This window comes from Monodon monoceros, unplaced genomic scaffold, assembly GCF_005190385.1.
Source record: "Monodon monoceros isolate NGI ecotype Baffin Bay Population unplaced genomic scaffold, NGI_Narwhal_1 Super_Scaffold_16, whole genome shotgun sequence".
Taxonomy (NCBI): Eukaryota; Metazoa; Chordata; class Mammalia; order Artiodactyla; family Monodontidae; genus Monodon; species Monodon monoceros.
The window spans coordinates 93,950,510-93,968,746 of NW_021703772.1; the positions used below are offsets into that span (position 1 = coordinate 93,950,510).

The window sequence follows — 18,237 nt, forward strand, 5'->3', positions numbered from 1 at the left end:
ATGTGAATGGACTAAATGCTCCCACCAAAAGACACAGATTGGCTGAATGGACACAAAAACAAGACCCGTATATATGCTGTCTACAAGAAACCCACTTCAGACCTAGGGACACATACAGACTGAAAGTGAGGGGATGGAAAAAGATATTCCATGCAAATGGAAATCAAAAGAAAGCTGGAGTAGCAATTCTTATATCAGACAAAATAGACTTTAAAATAAGGCTATTACAAGACACAAAGAAGGACACTACATAATGATCAAGGGATCGATCCAATAAGATATAACAATTGTAAATATTTATGCACCCAACATAGGAGCACCTCAGTAAGTAAGGCAAATACTAACAGCCATAAAAGGGGAAATCGAGGGTAACACAATCATAGTAGGGGACTTTAACACCCCACTTTCACCAAGGACAGATCATACAAAATGAAAATAAATAAGGAAGCACAAGCTTAAAATGATACATTAAACAACATGGATTTAATTGATATTTATAGGACATTCCTTCCAAAAACAACAGAATACGCATTTTTCTCAAGTGCTCATGGAACATTCTCCAGGGTACATCATATCTTGGGTCATAAATCAAGCCTTGGTAAATTTAAGAAAATTGAAATTGTATCAAGTGTCTTTTCTGACCACAATGCTATGAGACTAGATATCAATTACAGGAAAAGATCTGTAAAAAAATACAAACACATGGATGGTAAACAATACACTACTTAATAACCAAGAGATCACTGAAGAAATCAAAGAGGAAATCAAAACATACCTAGAAGCAAATGACAATGAAAACACGACGACCCAAGACCTATGGGATGCAACAAAAGAGTTCTAAGAGGGAAGTTTAGAGCAATACAATCCTATCTTAATAAATGGGAAACATCTCAAATAAACAACCTAACCTTGCTCCTAAAGCAATTAGAGAAAGAAGAACAAAAAAAACCCAAAGTTAGCAGAAGAAAGAAATCATAAAGATCAGATCAGAAATAAGTGAAAAAGAAATGAAGGAAACGACAGCAAAGATTAATAAAACTAAAAGCTGGTTCTTTGAGAAGATAAACAAAATTGATAAACCATTAGCCAGACTCATCAAGAAAAAAAGGGAGAAGACTCAAATCAACAGAATTAGAAATGAAAAAGGAGAAGTAACAACTGATACTGCAGAAATACAAAGGATCATGAGAGATTACTAGAAGCAACTCTATGCCAATAAAATGGACACCTGGAAGAAATGGACAAATTCTTAGAAATGCACAACCTGCTGAGACTGAACCAGGAAGAAACAGAAAATATGAACAGACCAATCACCAGCACTGAAATTGAAACTGTGATTAAAAATCTTCCAAAAAACAAAAGCCCAGGACCAGATGGCTTCACAGGCAAATTCTATCAAACACTTACAGAAGAGCTAACACCTATCCTTCTCAAACTCTTCCAAAATATAGCAGAGGGAGGAACACTCCCAAATTCATTCTACAAGGCCACCATCACCTTGATACCAAAACCAGACAAGAATGTCACAAAGAAAGAAAACTACAGGCCAATATCACTGATGAACATAGATGCAAAAATCAAAATTCTAGCAAACAGAATCCAACAGCACATTAAAAGGACCATCACCATGATCAAGTAGGGTTTATTCCAGGAATGCAAGGATTCTTCCATATATGCAAATCAATAATGTGATACACCATATTAACAAATTGAAGGAGAAAAACCATACGATCCTCTCAAATGATGCAGAGAAAGATTTCGACAAAATTTATGAAAAAAACCCTGCAGAAAGTAGGCATAGAGCGAACTTTCCTCAACATAATAAAGGCCATATATGACAAACCCACAGCCAACATCATTCTCAATGGTGAAAAACTGAAACCATTTCCACTAAGATCAAGAACAAGACAAGGTCGCCCACTCTCACCAATATTATTCAACATAGCTTGGGAAGTTTTAGCCACAGCAATCAGAGGAAAAAAAGAAATAAAAGGAATACAAATTGGAAAAGAAGAACTAAAGCTGTCATTGTTTGCAGATGACCTGATACTCTACATAGAGAATCCTAAAGATGCTACCAGAAAACTACTAGAGCTAATCAATGAATTTGGTAAAATAGCAGGATACAAAATTTGTGCACAGAGATCTCTGGCATTCCTATACACTAATGATGAAACATCTGAAAGTGAAATTAAGAAAACACTCCCATTTACCATTGCAACAAGAAGAATAAAATATCTAGGAATAAACCTACCTAAGGAGACAAAAGACCTGTCTGCAGAAAATTATAAGACACTGATGAAAGAAATTAAAGATGATACAAATAGATGGAGAGATATACCATGTTCTTGGATTGGAAGAATCAACGCTGTGAAAATGGCTGTACTACCCAAAGCAATCCAAAGATTCAATGCAATCCCTATCAAACTACCACTGGCATTTTTCACAGAACTAGAACAAAAAATTGCACAATCTGTATGGAAACATAAAAGACCCCAAAGAGCCAAAGCAATCTTGAGAACGAAAAACGGAGCTGGAGGAATCAGGCTCCCTGACTTCAGACTATACTACAAAGCTACAGTAATCAAGACAGTATGGTACTGGCACAAAACAGAAATATAAACCAATGGAACAGGACAGAAAGCCCAGAGATAAACCCACGCACATATGGTTACCTTACCTTTGATAAAGGAGGCAAGAATATACAATGGAGAAAAGACAGCCTCTTCAATAAGTGGTGCTGGGAAAACTGGACAGGTACATGTAGAAGTATGAAATTAGAACACTCCCTAACACCATACACAAAAATAAACTCAAAATGGATTAAAGAGCTAAATGTAAGGCCAGACACTATCAAACTCTTAGAGGAAAACATAGGCAGAACAATCTATGACATAAATCACAGCAAGAATCTTTTTGATCCACCTCCTAGAGAAATGGAAATAAAAACAAGAATAAACAAATGGGACCTAATGAAACTTCAAAGCTTTTGCACAGCAAAGGAAACCATAAACAAGACCAAAAGACAACCCTCAGAATGGGAGAAAATATTTGCAAATGAAGCAACTGACAAAGGATTAATCTCCAAAATTTACAAGCAGCTCATGCAGCTCAGTAACAAAAAAACAAACAACCCAATCCAAAAATAGGCAGAAGACCTAAATAGACATTTCTCCAGAGAAGATATACAGATTGCCAACAAACACATGAAAGAATGCTCAACATCATTAATCATTAGAGAAATGCAAATCAAAACTACAATAAGATATCATCTCACACAGGTCAGAATGGCCATCATCAAAAAATCTAGAAACAATAAATGCTGGAGAGGGTGTGGAGAAAAGGGAACACTCTTGCACTGTTAGTCGGAATGTAAATTGATACAGCCACTATGGAGAACAGTATGGAGATTCCTTAAAAAACTACAAATAGAACTACCATACAACCCAGCAATCCCACTACTGGGCATATACCCTGAGAAGACCATAATTCAAAAAGAGTCACGTGGGCTTCCCTGGTGGCGCAGCGGTTGAAAGTCCGCCTGCCGATGCAGGGGACGCAGGTCTGTGCCCCAGTCCAGAAGGATCCCACATGCCGCGGAGTGGCTGCGCCTGTGGGCCACGGCCGCTGAGCCTGCATGTCCGGAGCCTGTGCTCCGTAACGGGAGAGGCCACAACAGTGAGAGGCCCGCGTACCACAAAAAAAAAAAAAGAGTCATGTACCAAAATGTTCATTGCAGCTCTATTTACAATAGCCAGGACATGGAAGCAACCTAAGTGTCCATCGACATATGAATGGATAAAGAAGTTGTGGCACATATATACAATGGAATATTACTCAGCCATAAAAAGAAACGAACTGAGTTATTTGTAGTGAGGTGGATGGACCTAGAGTCTGTCATACAGAGTGAAGTAAGTCAGAAAGAGAAAAACAAATACCGTATGCTAACACATATATGTGGAATCTAAGAAAAAAAAAAAGGTCATGAAGAACCTAGGGGTAAGATGGGAATAAAGACACAGACCTACTAGAGAATGGACTTGAGGATATGGGGAGGGGGAAGGGTAAGCTGTGACAACCTGAGAGAGTGACATGGACATATATACACTACCAAACGTAAAATAGATAGCTAGTGGGAAGTAGCCGCATAGCACGGGGAGATCAGCTTGGTGGTTTGTGACCACCTAGAGGGGTGGGATAGGGAGGGTGGGAGGGAAGGAGACACAAGAGGGAAGAAATATGGGAACATATGTATATGTATAACTGATTCACTTTGTTATAAAGCAGAAACTAACACACCACTGTAAATCAATTATACTCCAATAAAGATGTTAAGGGAAAAACAAAAAGAACCTATACATGTGTTAAAGTTCAGTGAACTGTTCACCAAAAACAAAAGGTCAATTTACTTTATGCTAATTTTAAAAATAAAATGTTTAAAAAGCAAATGGGAATATTAAAAAAAAAAACTACTGGGAGCTCCCTGGTGGCACTGTGGTTAAGAATCCACCTACCAGGGCTTCCCTGGTGGCGCAGTGGTTGAGAGTCCGCCTGCCGATGCAGGGGACACGGGTTCGTGCCCCGGTCCGCGAAGATCCCACATGCTGCGGAGCAGCTAGGCCCATGAGCCATGGCCGCTGAGCCTGTGCTTCCGGAGCCTGTGCTCCACAACGGGAGAGGCCACAACAGTGAGAGGCCCACCCACCACAAAAAAGAAAAAAAAAAAAGAATCCACCTACCAATGCAGCGGACACAGGTTCAAGCCCTGGTCTAGGAAGATCCCACATGTCGCGAAGCAACTAAGCCCATGCGCCACAACTACCGAGCCTGCGCTCTAGAGCCCGCAAGCCACAACTACTGAGCCCACGCACCTATAGCCTGTGCTCTGCAACAAGAGAGGCCACCACAATTAGAAGCCTGTCCTCTGCAATAAAGAGTAGCCCCCGCTTGCTGCAACTAGAGAAAGGCCTCGTGCAGCAACGAAGATGCAACGCAGCCAAAAATAAATAAAACAAATAAATTTATTTTAAAAAAAACTACTAACAAGTGACTTTCGTTAATACATAAAGAAACCACTAACAAGTGATTTATTAATTTCATACATAGAAAGGTTTCATGTATTTATTCAATGAATATTTAACTATGGACTACTTGTCAAATACACTTTTTTGAAATATATATTAAAAAGCTGAACAGAAATTATATAACAGCAGTGAGATTTTGATATATGCACTATGGTTATTATCTTATTAAATCCTCACAGTTACTCTCAAAGGCACGTATTATTTATTATTCTTACTTTACCAATGCAGAAACCAAATCAGAGAAATTAAATAACTTGCCCAAAGTTGCTGAGATAATAAGTACTTGAGCTAGAAATTAAACATCAGTTTGTCTAATTCAGTGTCTGACCAAACAGTAGATGGTCAATTAATGCTGAATGAATGAATGCACATAAATGCATGCTCTATGATACAAGCTGCCTTCTGACATATTTTGTCATGTTAAATGTATGTATTCACATTTTAAAAGATAAAAGAATCTAGATGGATTAAATTAAATGGGTAATTTATTCATTAAATTCCTTTTGTAGTTAAGTTCACAGTTTTTAAAAGATTAAAATAACAGGACTATTTGTGAAACATTAACCAGTTTATTGCACTTGCAAATAGTTTTCTTCTTTTTAGTGCTACATAATCTACTTGATATAGTAATCACAATGGAATGAAGAAAAAAGAAACAAACACAGATACTGTCATTTTCCCTTTCCTTAGAAATTCTTTAATAAAAAAATCAAAAGACCAACTCACACCAACAGAATAATTTAAAACCAGTATATAAACTTCCTTCAACTAGGTCTCCTTCCTTGACCATATACTCATACTTGGGCCATTTTGATGGTAGTATGTTTTAACACCAACCTCTCCAAAATAAAGAGATGCTGAGAATAATTGAAAAAAGATTAAAAGACCTTTAGAAAGTTTAACAGACGTAAGGAGTTTTGATGTTATCACATAACTGTTTGAGATCAACATTTTATGTCAATTCAATTTTCAGCAATATATATTAAGTTTCCTATGATATTTAAGCGTTCTATGCTAGTCATCAGAATTATAGTTAGGTACAAGCTAGATTATGACACATACTGTTCAGAAAGGATTTAACAGCCGGACTATGACTGCTATCCTCAGAAAGGCCTACTTCTAAGGCTGCCCGTTGGCTGGTACCTGGGAACCTGGATTTGTGGGGGGGTCTCACCATTTCCCCTAACTGATGAGTTATTGTGCCTAAACTGTTTGTACAAAGTGGTTTATACTGAACACCTGCTTTCCTTTTAGGAGTCTGAAATTTTTGTTATGTAACAGTCAGAGGGTGCCTACGTGACCAGCCCCTAATTAAAAACCTGAGAGCTGAGGCTTTAACAAGCTTCTCCGGTAGAAAACGTTTCATATGTGTTGTCACAACTTGTTGCTAAAGGAACTGAATATGCCCTCTGTGACTCCATTAGGAAAGGACTCTTAAACACTTGCACTTCCTCCAAACTTTGCCTAAGGCACCTTTTCCCTTTGCTGATTTTGCTTTGCATGCTGTCACTCTAAGAAATCCTAGCAATAAGAGCAACTACATGCTGAGCCCAGTGGGAACTCCTAGAAAATCATCAAACCTGGAGTCAGTCATGGGGCCTTCCTGACATACATACTAAAAGTTATCTGAGTAAAATGTATACTTACCATCTTACCAGGCAATGTGCTCTGGGAGGAAAGTCATTATTCATACACAGCAAATCTTGCATAGATTGTGGAATAACATCTACAGAAATATTTGATAATTAAAAAGTGAGTATGTTCATTCTAAGGCAGAATTTTATCACATGATTTAAAGAAATCATTCTATGACATGTCTTGCTAGTCCATGTAGTTTTGCGACTGCTTAACGATTTGTATCTAAGGCTAACTCTAAGCTTTGGAGGAAGACCAGTGTCTCTCTTGCTCTCTCCCTTTTCTTTAAAAAAAAAAAAAAAACAAAACCAGTCCATAAAAAAATATATATTGATATATATATCATTCCCATGTTTATATTTTCCATTCTTCCAAATCATGATTCAAACAATTTCTCATTCCTTACTAGAAAACCTTGTTTTATTTGTTCTTCTTAGCCTGCCCTTGTCTTTACTTTTCTTCAAAATTATACTTAGAAGTCTGTCAACTCTATACCACCTCCCATGGCTAGCCTTTGCTCACCCCTGGCCGTCTTAAATATTCTTGTAAAACCACTACGCAGCTTCTCCTTTATAACCCATATATCTGTAAGTACATGCATTACTATACATAATAAGATACTAACATCAATGATCATTACTTACACTCGTAAATGCATAATAAATTCAAAGCATAAAGAATAATGTTTATAAAAATATTTCCTGGAACCTCCCTGGAGGTCCAGTGGTTAGGACTCCGCACTTCCACTGTGGGGGGCGCAGGTTCGATCCCTGGTCGGGGAAGATCCCGCATGCCACGCTGTGCAGCCAAAAAAAAAAAACCAATTTCCTTTTGCTGTATAGCTATACTTGCTGAGCAAATTTGTATTTTGTTAATTTGAAAAAAAGAATAGTAGAACACTAATGACTTGATGCTCTAATTAAAATAAGCAACTCCAATAAATAAAAGACCAGTGTTCAAATCTTCTGACCTCTGATAATCGTTTTAAACATGTATCTCCAAATTAACTGAGCTGATGGTTTGCTTGTAGCTTCTACCATTAGTTACAGCTTCAACCACGACCAAATTTAAACTGCCCAATACATATACACATGCAGCAATAATGCCTTAACTACCTTAAATCCATTCACCTTCTCTCATCATACCACAGTCTCCTTCATCTATTCATCTCAGAAACACTGATTCTAGGGGCTTCCCTGGTGGTGCAGTGGTTGAGAGTCCGCCTGCCGATGCAGGGGACACGGGTTCGTGCCCCGGTCCGGGAAGATCCCATATGCCGCAGAGCGGCTGGGCCTGTGAGCCATGGCCGCTGAGCCTGCGCATCTGGAGCCTGTGCTCCGCAACGGGAGAGGCCACAACAGTGAGAGGCCCGCGTACCGCAAAAAAAAAAAAAAACTCTCTTAAAATGGATCTTTCTCTTAAAATGATTGATAATATAAAATCAAGTTGCCTTTGCAAGTTTGTAAATTATGCCTAGCAAATAAAATATATGCCTTTTTGGGGAAGAAACTAACTCTTAAAATTCTTTATTAAGCTGCAAATGATGTTTGCTAACTTGAATACTAATTGCAATGCTTATACAAGAGCCTGGTAAACATCAGTAATCATGAGATAGGTGCTTATGTACAGTATCTTATTAAATCCTCCCATTTACCCTCCAGGTAGTATTACTCCATTTTACAAATGAGATCAGTCATATTTAGAAAGGTCAAGTAACTAGTAAGTGGAAAAACCAGAATTTTAATCCACTTGATCTGACTCTGAAGTCTGGGGTATATCCAAAACATGACACTGACTAATCAATAACTTTTAAAAAATTCTTCAAAGCCCAGCTTAGTTACTTAATTCTCTATAACATCTTCTCTAATCTCTCTGGACTAAAAGTGATCTTTCCTATTCTGAACTCCAGTAAGACTTTGTGCTTTGGGATGGCACTTACCACTTTTTACCTCTTATTATTGTTACTTACTTATAGACCTTATCTCCCCTACTGGAATGTAAACTTTTTTCAGTTGGGCTTAGCAGAGTACCGAGCACATATCAGGCATTCAATAAATATGTGCTGATTTAATTAATTTTAAAATAAATGATGCTGCAATTTTTCCTCTGCAAAGATCATACTCTATTTCAGATGTGAAACGACTCTGCATACGTAAAATATCTCCAGAGGATACTACTTAATTAATAGAACTAAATTCATAATTCAAAATTATAATCACTCTTACAAGAGTTTAAAAATATGTAGTACAAACTTACCTTCTAATACTTCATCCTTTCCTTCTTTATCAGGGAATTCTTGTACAAGATAATGATGAGTGATTGAGAACTTGAAATCAGCAAATGAAATCTCATCTGATTTCTCTTCCCATGTGCCAGAAGTAAATATACCCTGTATTTAACAAAAAAAAAAAAGGAAAAACATCTACTTTATGGTATTCAATAGTTACCATTAGGTTTATTAACCACAGATCTTTTTTCCCTTTTTCTGCCCATTAATCTAAACGTTCGATCCTATATTTATCCTCCCCATAATAAAAGGAAAAGGAAAAATATGTAAGTGAATAAACAAAGAGGAAATTATTTTATAAACTATTTATCACAGTGTTCCTTTAGAAGAAAATTCCCCTAGAATATTAACTATCAAGTGACTTACAAAATTGTAATTTTCAAGTAATTTCTGTAAGATGAGTCTCTATATAAAATCATGAATATACAGTAAATCCCATGCCTCTTCACACACTAATAAAACCCCAACACCTTCTCTACCAACAGCAGAATCTGTGAGTAGCTTTTAACTGAAAATAGTTAAATTTCATAAATTTTAAAAATTATAAAAAAATACATGACAATAAAATATTATTATTATAAAGATCTCAAATCTAATAACATCACTACATGGTACACAGAATTACTGGATATCAGAAATTGCTTCAGAAAAAGAAAAGCAAATTTGTAAAATCAATTTAAGTCACATGAGATCTGTAGTACTTATTTGCTTAACAGGTTCTGCAAGCTTCTTTCTCAACCTTTGGCATTCAAATATTTTCAATTAAACAGCAACTTCTTCATTGGAAAATATTTTAATTAAAAATTCCAAACAGCCCTCTTACTTACACAACATAACCATAAAAAAGGATTTTTGCCACAAGTCCTCTAGTCTCCCATAGCTATTCTTTCCACTGGAGAGATATTACAGATAGTCATTACAGCACAGCACCACCACTACAAGGCAGAAATACCAACTCAGCAACTTCCAAATACAGATAGCCCCAAACTCGACAGGAAAAATGTAAGGAATGATTCTCTGCATTACTGAATTTTTTTAAAGTGTTTTTCAGACTGTACCTAAGTTTTATGTGTTCCTGGCAAGGTATTTATAATTCTGAATCTTTTTATTAGGAGAATAATCACCATGTATGATACATATCAAAAACTATGCTTTTTATACACTGGGTTTCTTTAAAGTGAGGTTAACCTGTGTTAAGATATATATGGCCTGTACCAAAAGTCTCAAACTGCAGTAAGTAATAAATGATATACGTAAGAGCTTGGTTTGCTAGGAAGAATGCCCACAATAAAGCAGTGAAAGGTAAAACTAAGGTGGGGGGGGAGAAGTCCAGAAAGTGAGAGATAAGTCCCCTTTTCAAGCTTGCAGAAAACCTGAAATTTTTTGCCATATTTTTAATTGAAATATAGTCAATTTACAATGTTATGCTAGTTTCTGATGTACAGCAAAGTGATTCAGTTATACAATCCATACTTTTTCATATTCTTTTCCTTTATGGTTTATTACAGAATATTGAATATAGTTCCCTGTGCTATACAATAGGACCTTGCTGTTTATCCATTCTATATATAACAGTTTACACATCTGCTAGTCCCAAACTCCCAGTCCTCCCCTCCCCCTTGGCAACCACAAGTCTGTTCTCTGTATGTCTATGAGTCTGTTTCTGTTTCATAGGTAAGTTCATTTGTGTCATATTTTATTTTTCTTTTCTTTTTGCGGTACCCGGGCCTCTCACTGTTGTGGCCTCTCCCGTTGCGGAGCACAGGTTCCGGACGCGCAGGCTCAGCGACCATGGCTCAGGGGCCCAGCCGCTCCGCGGCATGTGGGACCTTCCCGGATGGGGGCACGAACCCGTGTCCCTTGCATTGGCAGACAAACGCTCAACCACTGCGCCACCAGGGAAGCCCTGTGTCATATTTTAGATTCCACATATAAGTGATACCATATGGTATCTGTCTTTTTCTTTCTGACTTACTTCACTTAGTATGATAATCTCTAGGTCCATCCATGTTGCTGCAAATGGCATTATGAAATATTCCCCTAAAATGATACAAGAAACATTATCTGACCCTAATCCTGCATTCTAGGTACAACTGTCAACCTTACTGAACGGCTGTCTCAAGGTGGATTTGGTTGTATTCAATATAGAGGGCATGCAGGTTCTGTATCCAAAACAAACTTTTTAAGATAATTTAGCTTAACTGAAAAACAACACTCCAACCTCCCTCCTTCAATTCCATTATGATACAGTCACTTGACACCAAATTCCAGTATGGTGTATATTTACTACTAGAACCAGAAAGGATAACTCTAGTTCAGAATTAATCTAGTAATTCATCAAAAATAACTTCTGATGGCCCTAATTAGACAATAAAAAGAATTAAGCACACAGACTAGAAAGAAAGCTGTCTGCATTCACAGATGGCATGATTATGTACATAACATATCCAAAGGAATCTACAAAGTACCAAAACTAACTGAGTTTATAAAGTTGTGGAATTCAAGGTCAGTATACAAAAATCATGTGAATTTTTATATACATATACTGAGCAAACGCTTGGGAAATTAATTTTTTTTAAATACCACTCTTATAACATCAAAAAAAATCAAATATCTAGGGAAAAGACTTAATGAAAGATGAGCAAGAACTCTACCTAAAATACCTCAAAGCATTACTAAAAGATATTAAAGACCTAAACAGAGATATTTCATGTACATGGACTGGAAAACACAACACCATTAAGATGTCGATTCTCCCAAATTGATCTATAACTTCAACACAATCCTAATCAAAATCCCAGCAGGCATTTTGTAAAAACTGCCAAGCTGATTCTAAAACTAACATGAAAATCCAAAGACCCTAGAATAGCTAAAATAATTTTTGATGAAAAGTATACTACCTGATTTTAAGATTTACTTTGCTACAGCAATTAAGACAGTACAGTACTGGCATAAGGACAAATAGATCAATGAAACGTAACAGACAGTCCAGAAATATATTCACACTAATACTTCATTTTACAACAGAGGAGCCTCTACAATTCAGTAGGGAAAGGATGGTCTTTTCAACAAATGGTTCTGAAATAATTAGATATTCATATGGAAGAGAACACAGAATATCCTCACAACCTTAAAATAAGCAAAAACTCCTTTGACAAGACACAAAAGTCACTAACAATAAAATCAAAAACTGAGAAAATGAACTTCACTAAAATAAACATGCTCATCAAAAGACACAATTAAGAAAATGACTAGGAAAGCCATAGACTAATGGAAAAACTCAAAATACATATATCTGACAAAAGACTCACAACCAGGATGTACGAGAATAATTTTTAAAACGAAACAATCCAATATTTTTTTAATGAGCAAAATACTTGAACACTTAGCAAAAGAAGGTATGAATGACTAATAAATAGTTAACTGTGATGAATCACCAGATACTACTGAATTTCAGTAGTCGACAGCGAAATGCAAATTAAAACCACAATGAGATACCACTTCACACCCAGTAATATGACTAAAAATAAAAATCTGACAATGCCAACTGTCAGAATGAAGAGCAACTTGAAATCTCACATACTGCTAAGAGTATAAAATGGTACAACCCTGTACTTTAGAAAAGTTTGGCAGTTTCTAATAAAACTGAACACAAGACCTAGCAATTCTGCTCCTAAGAATATACTCAAGAAAAATCAAAGCGTATGTTCACCAAATTGTTCATAGCAGATTAATAAGAAAAAAAATGGAAACAATTTAATTATTTATCAATAGGAGAAAGGATAAACACACTGTGGTACAGTCATACGATCCAAAAAATGATATGTGTAACATGGATGAATTCTTAAAATATTATGTTGAGCAAAAAGTCAGACACGAATGCATAGTGTATGATTCCACTTATATGAAACTCAAGAACGGGCAGAATTAATATATAGTGAAAGAAATAAGAACTATGGTTACTTAAGAGATAGAAAAACAAGGAATCTTTCTGGGATGATGAAAATTGTTTTTTACTTTAGATGGCAGTAACATGGGTACATACATTTGTCAAAATAAACTGTAAATCTGAATTTTGTCCATTTTACTGCATGTAAACTATAACCCAACGAAGAAAAAACACCAATAGAACACCTCTTTAAAAAGAGATAAGGAGATATGGGGGAATATTAAACTTCTGAGGAAACTGCGGTAGGTAGGGAGAGGAAGATGCTTTTTTTCCAAGAGAAAAGATAATGGCAATTATGTAAGAACAACATGCACTAAACATCATCATGTGGACCCAACAATCCTTTCCACTCATCTTTCAACTTAATAAATTTTAGGTAATTAAGAAATATTCTCAGCCAGAACTTTGGAGGGCCAAAGACCTCAGCAAGATAAAGGTCACTCTTTTAGTTGAGCCCTTCACAATGTCAGGCCCAGACTATTTTAATAGCTTTCTACTGGTCTCCGTATCCCTACCCTAAAATCCTTCTTCCTAAAATATAAATCTGATATTGTTCTTCTGTTTAAAATACTTTAGTGGATTTCCATAACCTATAAGTGGCTTCCAGAGATGTTTAATCAGGTATTCTATCAGTAAAAGATTTTGAGTATCCACCTCCACATGTGTATATTTTTATTAACAAATTAAGCATTACTGTAGGAATATATTATGCATATGATATATAAAACAAAAACATTAAAAAGGGATATAAACATGTAATATAATTAGAAGTCATAATACAAAAATGGCTCATCACAAGCACCTCTAAGTGTGGCATTACTGGGTTGGCCAAAAGGTTCATTTGGTTTTTTCTGTAAGATGGCTCTAGTAGCACTTAGCTGTCTTTAACTTCATTTGAAACAATTTTGTTAGACTGTATGTGACAGCTGTCATATCAGCATGCATTTAAGAAAAGACTTATCAAAACTGGTGAATTTTTGTGTAGCCATTTTAATACTGAAGATGAAAGAAGAAAAGCAACATTTTCGGCATATTATGCTTTATTATTTCAAGAAAGGTAAAACGCAACTGAAATGCAAAAAAAAGATTTGTGCAGTGTATGGAGAAGGTGCTGTGACTGATCGAATGTGTCAAAAGTGGTTTACGAAGTTTTGTGCTGGAGATTTCTCGCTGGACGATGCTCCATGTTCAGGTAGACCGGTTGAAGTTGACAGCGATCAAATCAAAACATTAACTGAGAACAATCAATGTTATACAGTGCGGGAGACAGCCGACATACTCAAAATATCCAAATCAAGCACTGAAAATCATTTGCACCAGCTTGGTTATGTGAATCGCTTTGATGTTTGGGTTCCACATAAGTTAAGTGAAAAAAAACTTCTTGACTGTATTTCCGTATTCAATTCTCTACTTAAATATAACGAAAATGTTCCGTTTTTAAAATAGTGACAGGCGATGAAAAGCAGATACTGTACAATAATGTGGAATGGAAGAGATCGTGGGGAAAGTGAAATGAACCGCCACCCAACCACACCAAAGGCCCGTCTTCATCCAAAGAAGGTGATGTTGTATATATGGTGGGATTGGAAGGGAGTCCTTTATTATGACCTCCTTCTAGAAAACCAACCAATTCCAACAAGTATTGCTCCCAGTTAGACCAACTGAAAGCAGCACTCAACAAAGAGCGTCCAGAATGAGTCAAGAGAAAATGCATAACCTTCCATCAGGATGACGCAAGACCGCATGTCTCTCTGATGACCAGGCAAAAACTGTTACAGCTTGGCTGGTTCTGATTCATCCGCTGTATTCACCAGACATTGCATCTTTGGATTTCCATTTATTTCGGTCTTTATAAAATTCTCTTAATGGAAAAAATTTCAATTCCCTGCAAGACTGTAAAAGGCACCTGGAAGAGTTCTTTGCTTAAAAGGTAAAAAGTTTTGGGAAGATGGAATTATGAAATTGCCTGAAAAATGGAAGAAGGTAGTGGAACAAAAGGGTGAATACGTTGTTCAATAAAGTTCTTGGTGAAAATGAAGAATGTATCTTTTATTTTTACTTAAAAACTAAAGGCACTTCTTGGACTGGTAGAAACACAAATCCACCAGACTTGGCCCCACCCCTTTGCTGGTTTATCTCCCATGGTTACCTTCCACCTACCCTGTGTTACGATCCTAACAACTTGTATTTCCTCAGAGGCGTGCTTTATCTTTGACATCTGGGCACAGACTATTTATCCTGCTCTTCTCTACTTCCTCTTAGCATACCCTTCACATATTCATTCTTCAAAACTCATCCTAAATGTTATTTCCTGTAGAAAATCTGCTTTACTTCCATGAAAGGTAATGATCCTCAATGTCTTGTTCAAATCATTAGAATGGCTTCTTATTCAAGTCACTTACTTATATATCTATTTCTCCATTAGACTGTAAAGAGCAAAGACTACAGTCTATTCTTTGCAGCCCAGAACTTAACAGTGCCTACATGCTTAATAAGTATCTTAGGAATTACCTTTATCAGTATTCACAAAGAAACTCATGTTTTCCAAATATACTGGAAATATTTCAGTAAGTACACAGAATATATAGTCTGAGGTCTAGTCTAACAACTTGAAATACCACACAACCCAGTCCCTAAAGGTATGCTCTCTGACTTGAACTGACATATGTACATCACAGTCCTCATGTTGAGTTCCCCGTGAAGTTAATTTCCTCATGGTATAAATCAAACACGTGGATAAACTCACTGCCTTCCTGGATTAAGAGATTTTCTGTAACACCTAAACATAAGCCATCTTTAAGATTTATTGGTTACCAGAATCAAATTTCACATCATAAACAAGCTACCATTAAAAATATAATCTTTCATTATAAAACTAAAACTCTGTTTAAATTACTGTTTAACAAATTATTAAAAATTTTTTCTTCTACTGACAAAAGCAACACATTATTGAAGAGGAAAAAAATATAGTGAAGCATAAAACCCAGTGGTTTTTTTCCATTTCTTTTTTTGAAGAGCACAGAGCTGTGGTTCTCACCCTAATTAGACTTCATAATCAACTACAAGGCTTTCAAAAACATACTGATAACTAGGCTCCAGAACAGACTAATTAAATCAGAATCTCTGAGGTTGTGTCTAAACCCTAGAATTTTTCAAAAGCTCCCCAAGTGATTCTAATGTGCAACCAGGGTAATCAAAACCTTGGTATAAAGCTAAAAATGAAAGTTTTCATGCACTGATGGAGGAAATCCTTTTGAACGTTTGCAGTATTGAAATACAAATATTAAAAAGCCATCTATCTATGTTGGGACAACTGAATATCCGCATGCAAAAAAAAAGAAGTTGGAACCTTTATCCTTACACTAGGCATGAAAACTAACTCAAAATGGATGACAGACCTAAATGGAAGAGCAAGAACTATAGACACCATGAAGAAAGTGAAAAGACAGACCACAGTACATGCTGCAACATAGCAAATGGGAAAAAATGTGTGAATTAGGTATCTCATAAGGGACTTGTATCCAGAATATACAAAGAACATTTACAAATGAATAATAAAAAGATAAATAATCCAATTTAAAAATGGGCAGAAGGCTTCCCTGGTGGCGCAGTGGTTGAGAGTCTGCCTGCCGATGCAGGGGACACGGGTTCGTGCCCCGGTCCAGGAAGATCCCACATGCCGTGGAGCGGCTGGGCCCGTGAGCCATGGCCGCTGAGCCTGTGCATCCGGAGCCTGTGCTCTGCAACGGGAGAGGCCACAACAGTGAGAGGCCCGCAAACCACAAAAAATAAAATAAAATAAAATAAAAATAAAAATGGGCAGGGACTTTCCTGGTAGTCCAGTGCTTAAGACTCCAAGCTTCCACTGCAGGGGGCGCAGGTTTGATCCCTAGTCAGCAACTAAGATCCCACATGCTGCCCAGTGCAGCCAAAAAAATATAAATAAATAAATAAATCTACTTTAGAAAAAAAATGGGCAAAGGATCTGAATAGACATTTCTCTAAAGAAGATATACAAGTGGCCAATAAGAACATGAGAAAGGGACTTCCCTGGTAGCGCAGCAGTTAAGAATCCGCCTGCCAATGCAGGGGAAATGGGCTCGAGCTCTGGTCTGGGAAGATCCCACACGCTGCAGAGCAACAAAGTCCAGGCACCACAACTACTGAGCCTGTGCTCTGGAGCCCGCGAGCCACAACTACTGAGCCCACAGACTGCAACTACTGAAGCCCATGCACCTAGAGCCCGTGCTCTGGAACAAGAAAAGCCACCACAATGAGAAGCCTGCGCACCGCAACGAAGAGTAACCCCCACTCGACGCAACTAGAGAAAGCCCATGCACAGCAACAAAGACCCAATGCAGCCAAAAACTATAAATTAGTAAATTAAAATAACATGAGAAAATGTTCAACATGAACAGCCATTAGGAAACAGCAAATCAAAGCCACAGTGAGACATCACTTCATATCCACTAGGATGGCTATAATTAAAAGATAATATCAAGGGAGGAGATCAATTGGTGGAGTAGGAGAATGCTGAGCTCACCTCCCCACAGGAACACATCACAATACAGCTACATGAGGAATTCTTATTGAAAACAAATTGGAGAATGATAGAAGGACTCTTCTTCAACCAAGGCTATGAGGAAAGATCCACACAAAGTCAGGTAGAAAGTGAGGAGAAGCAATCAGGATCTGTACCACTAGGAGGGGACACAGAAGAGGAGACGATATCACAGGCTCAGAGATCCTCCGTGGGGAGTGAGTGGTCCAAGCCACATATTGAGCACCACCTCCCTGGGGTTCAATACCAGGAAGATGTGTCTCCTTAGCTGGTTTGAAAACTAGTGGGACTTATAGGAGGGCTATAAGAAACCGAGATTCTACTCCTGAAGAATGCACACACATGCTTGCTTACTCCCAGGAATAAGGCCTAGGAAGAAGAGTGAAACTTCCTTGGGCTCTGGCTGGTTTCCCAAAACCACACACAAACTGTGGGCACCCTGGTCCACACCAAGCACCTCTCCAGCACCTCTAGCTATTTATTTATTTATTTTATTTATTTATTTATCTTTGGCTACACTGGGTCTTCATTGCTACATGCGGGCTTTCTATAGTTGTGGCAAGCGGGAGCTACTCTTCATTACGGTGCACGGGCTTCTCACTGCAGTGGCTTTTCTTGTTGCGGAGCACGGGCTCTAGGCGCACGAACTTCAGTAGTTGTAGCACACGGGCTCAGTAGTTGTGGCCTGCGGGCTCCAAAGCGCTGGCTCAGTAGTTGTGGT

The 18,237-nt window shown here is 37.4% G+C and overlaps 1 protein-coding gene across 3 annotated transcripts in view; it reads right to left on the reverse strand.

Moving 5' to 3' along the window:
* RAB3GAP1 (RAB3 GTPase activating protein catalytic subunit 1) overlaps positions 1 to 18,237 on the reverse strand; it is a 125,464-nt gene that overhangs the window by 75,763 nt on the left and 31,464 nt on the right. For all 3 annotated transcript variants that reach the window (XR_003793872.1, XM_029224788.1, XM_029224789.1), the window contains exons 4-5: positions 8,976 to 9,108; positions 6,732 to 6,810 (exon numbers count right to left, since the gene is read on the reverse strand). Coding sequence is in view for 2 of the 3 variants with exons in the window: in XM_029224788.1 (XP_029080621.1) it covers positions 6,732 to 6,810; positions 8,976 to 9,108 (212 nt within the window). In the remaining variant the exon portion in view is untranslated. The remainder of the gene's footprint in view (positions 1 to 6,731; positions 6,811 to 8,975; positions 9,109 to 18,237) is intronic.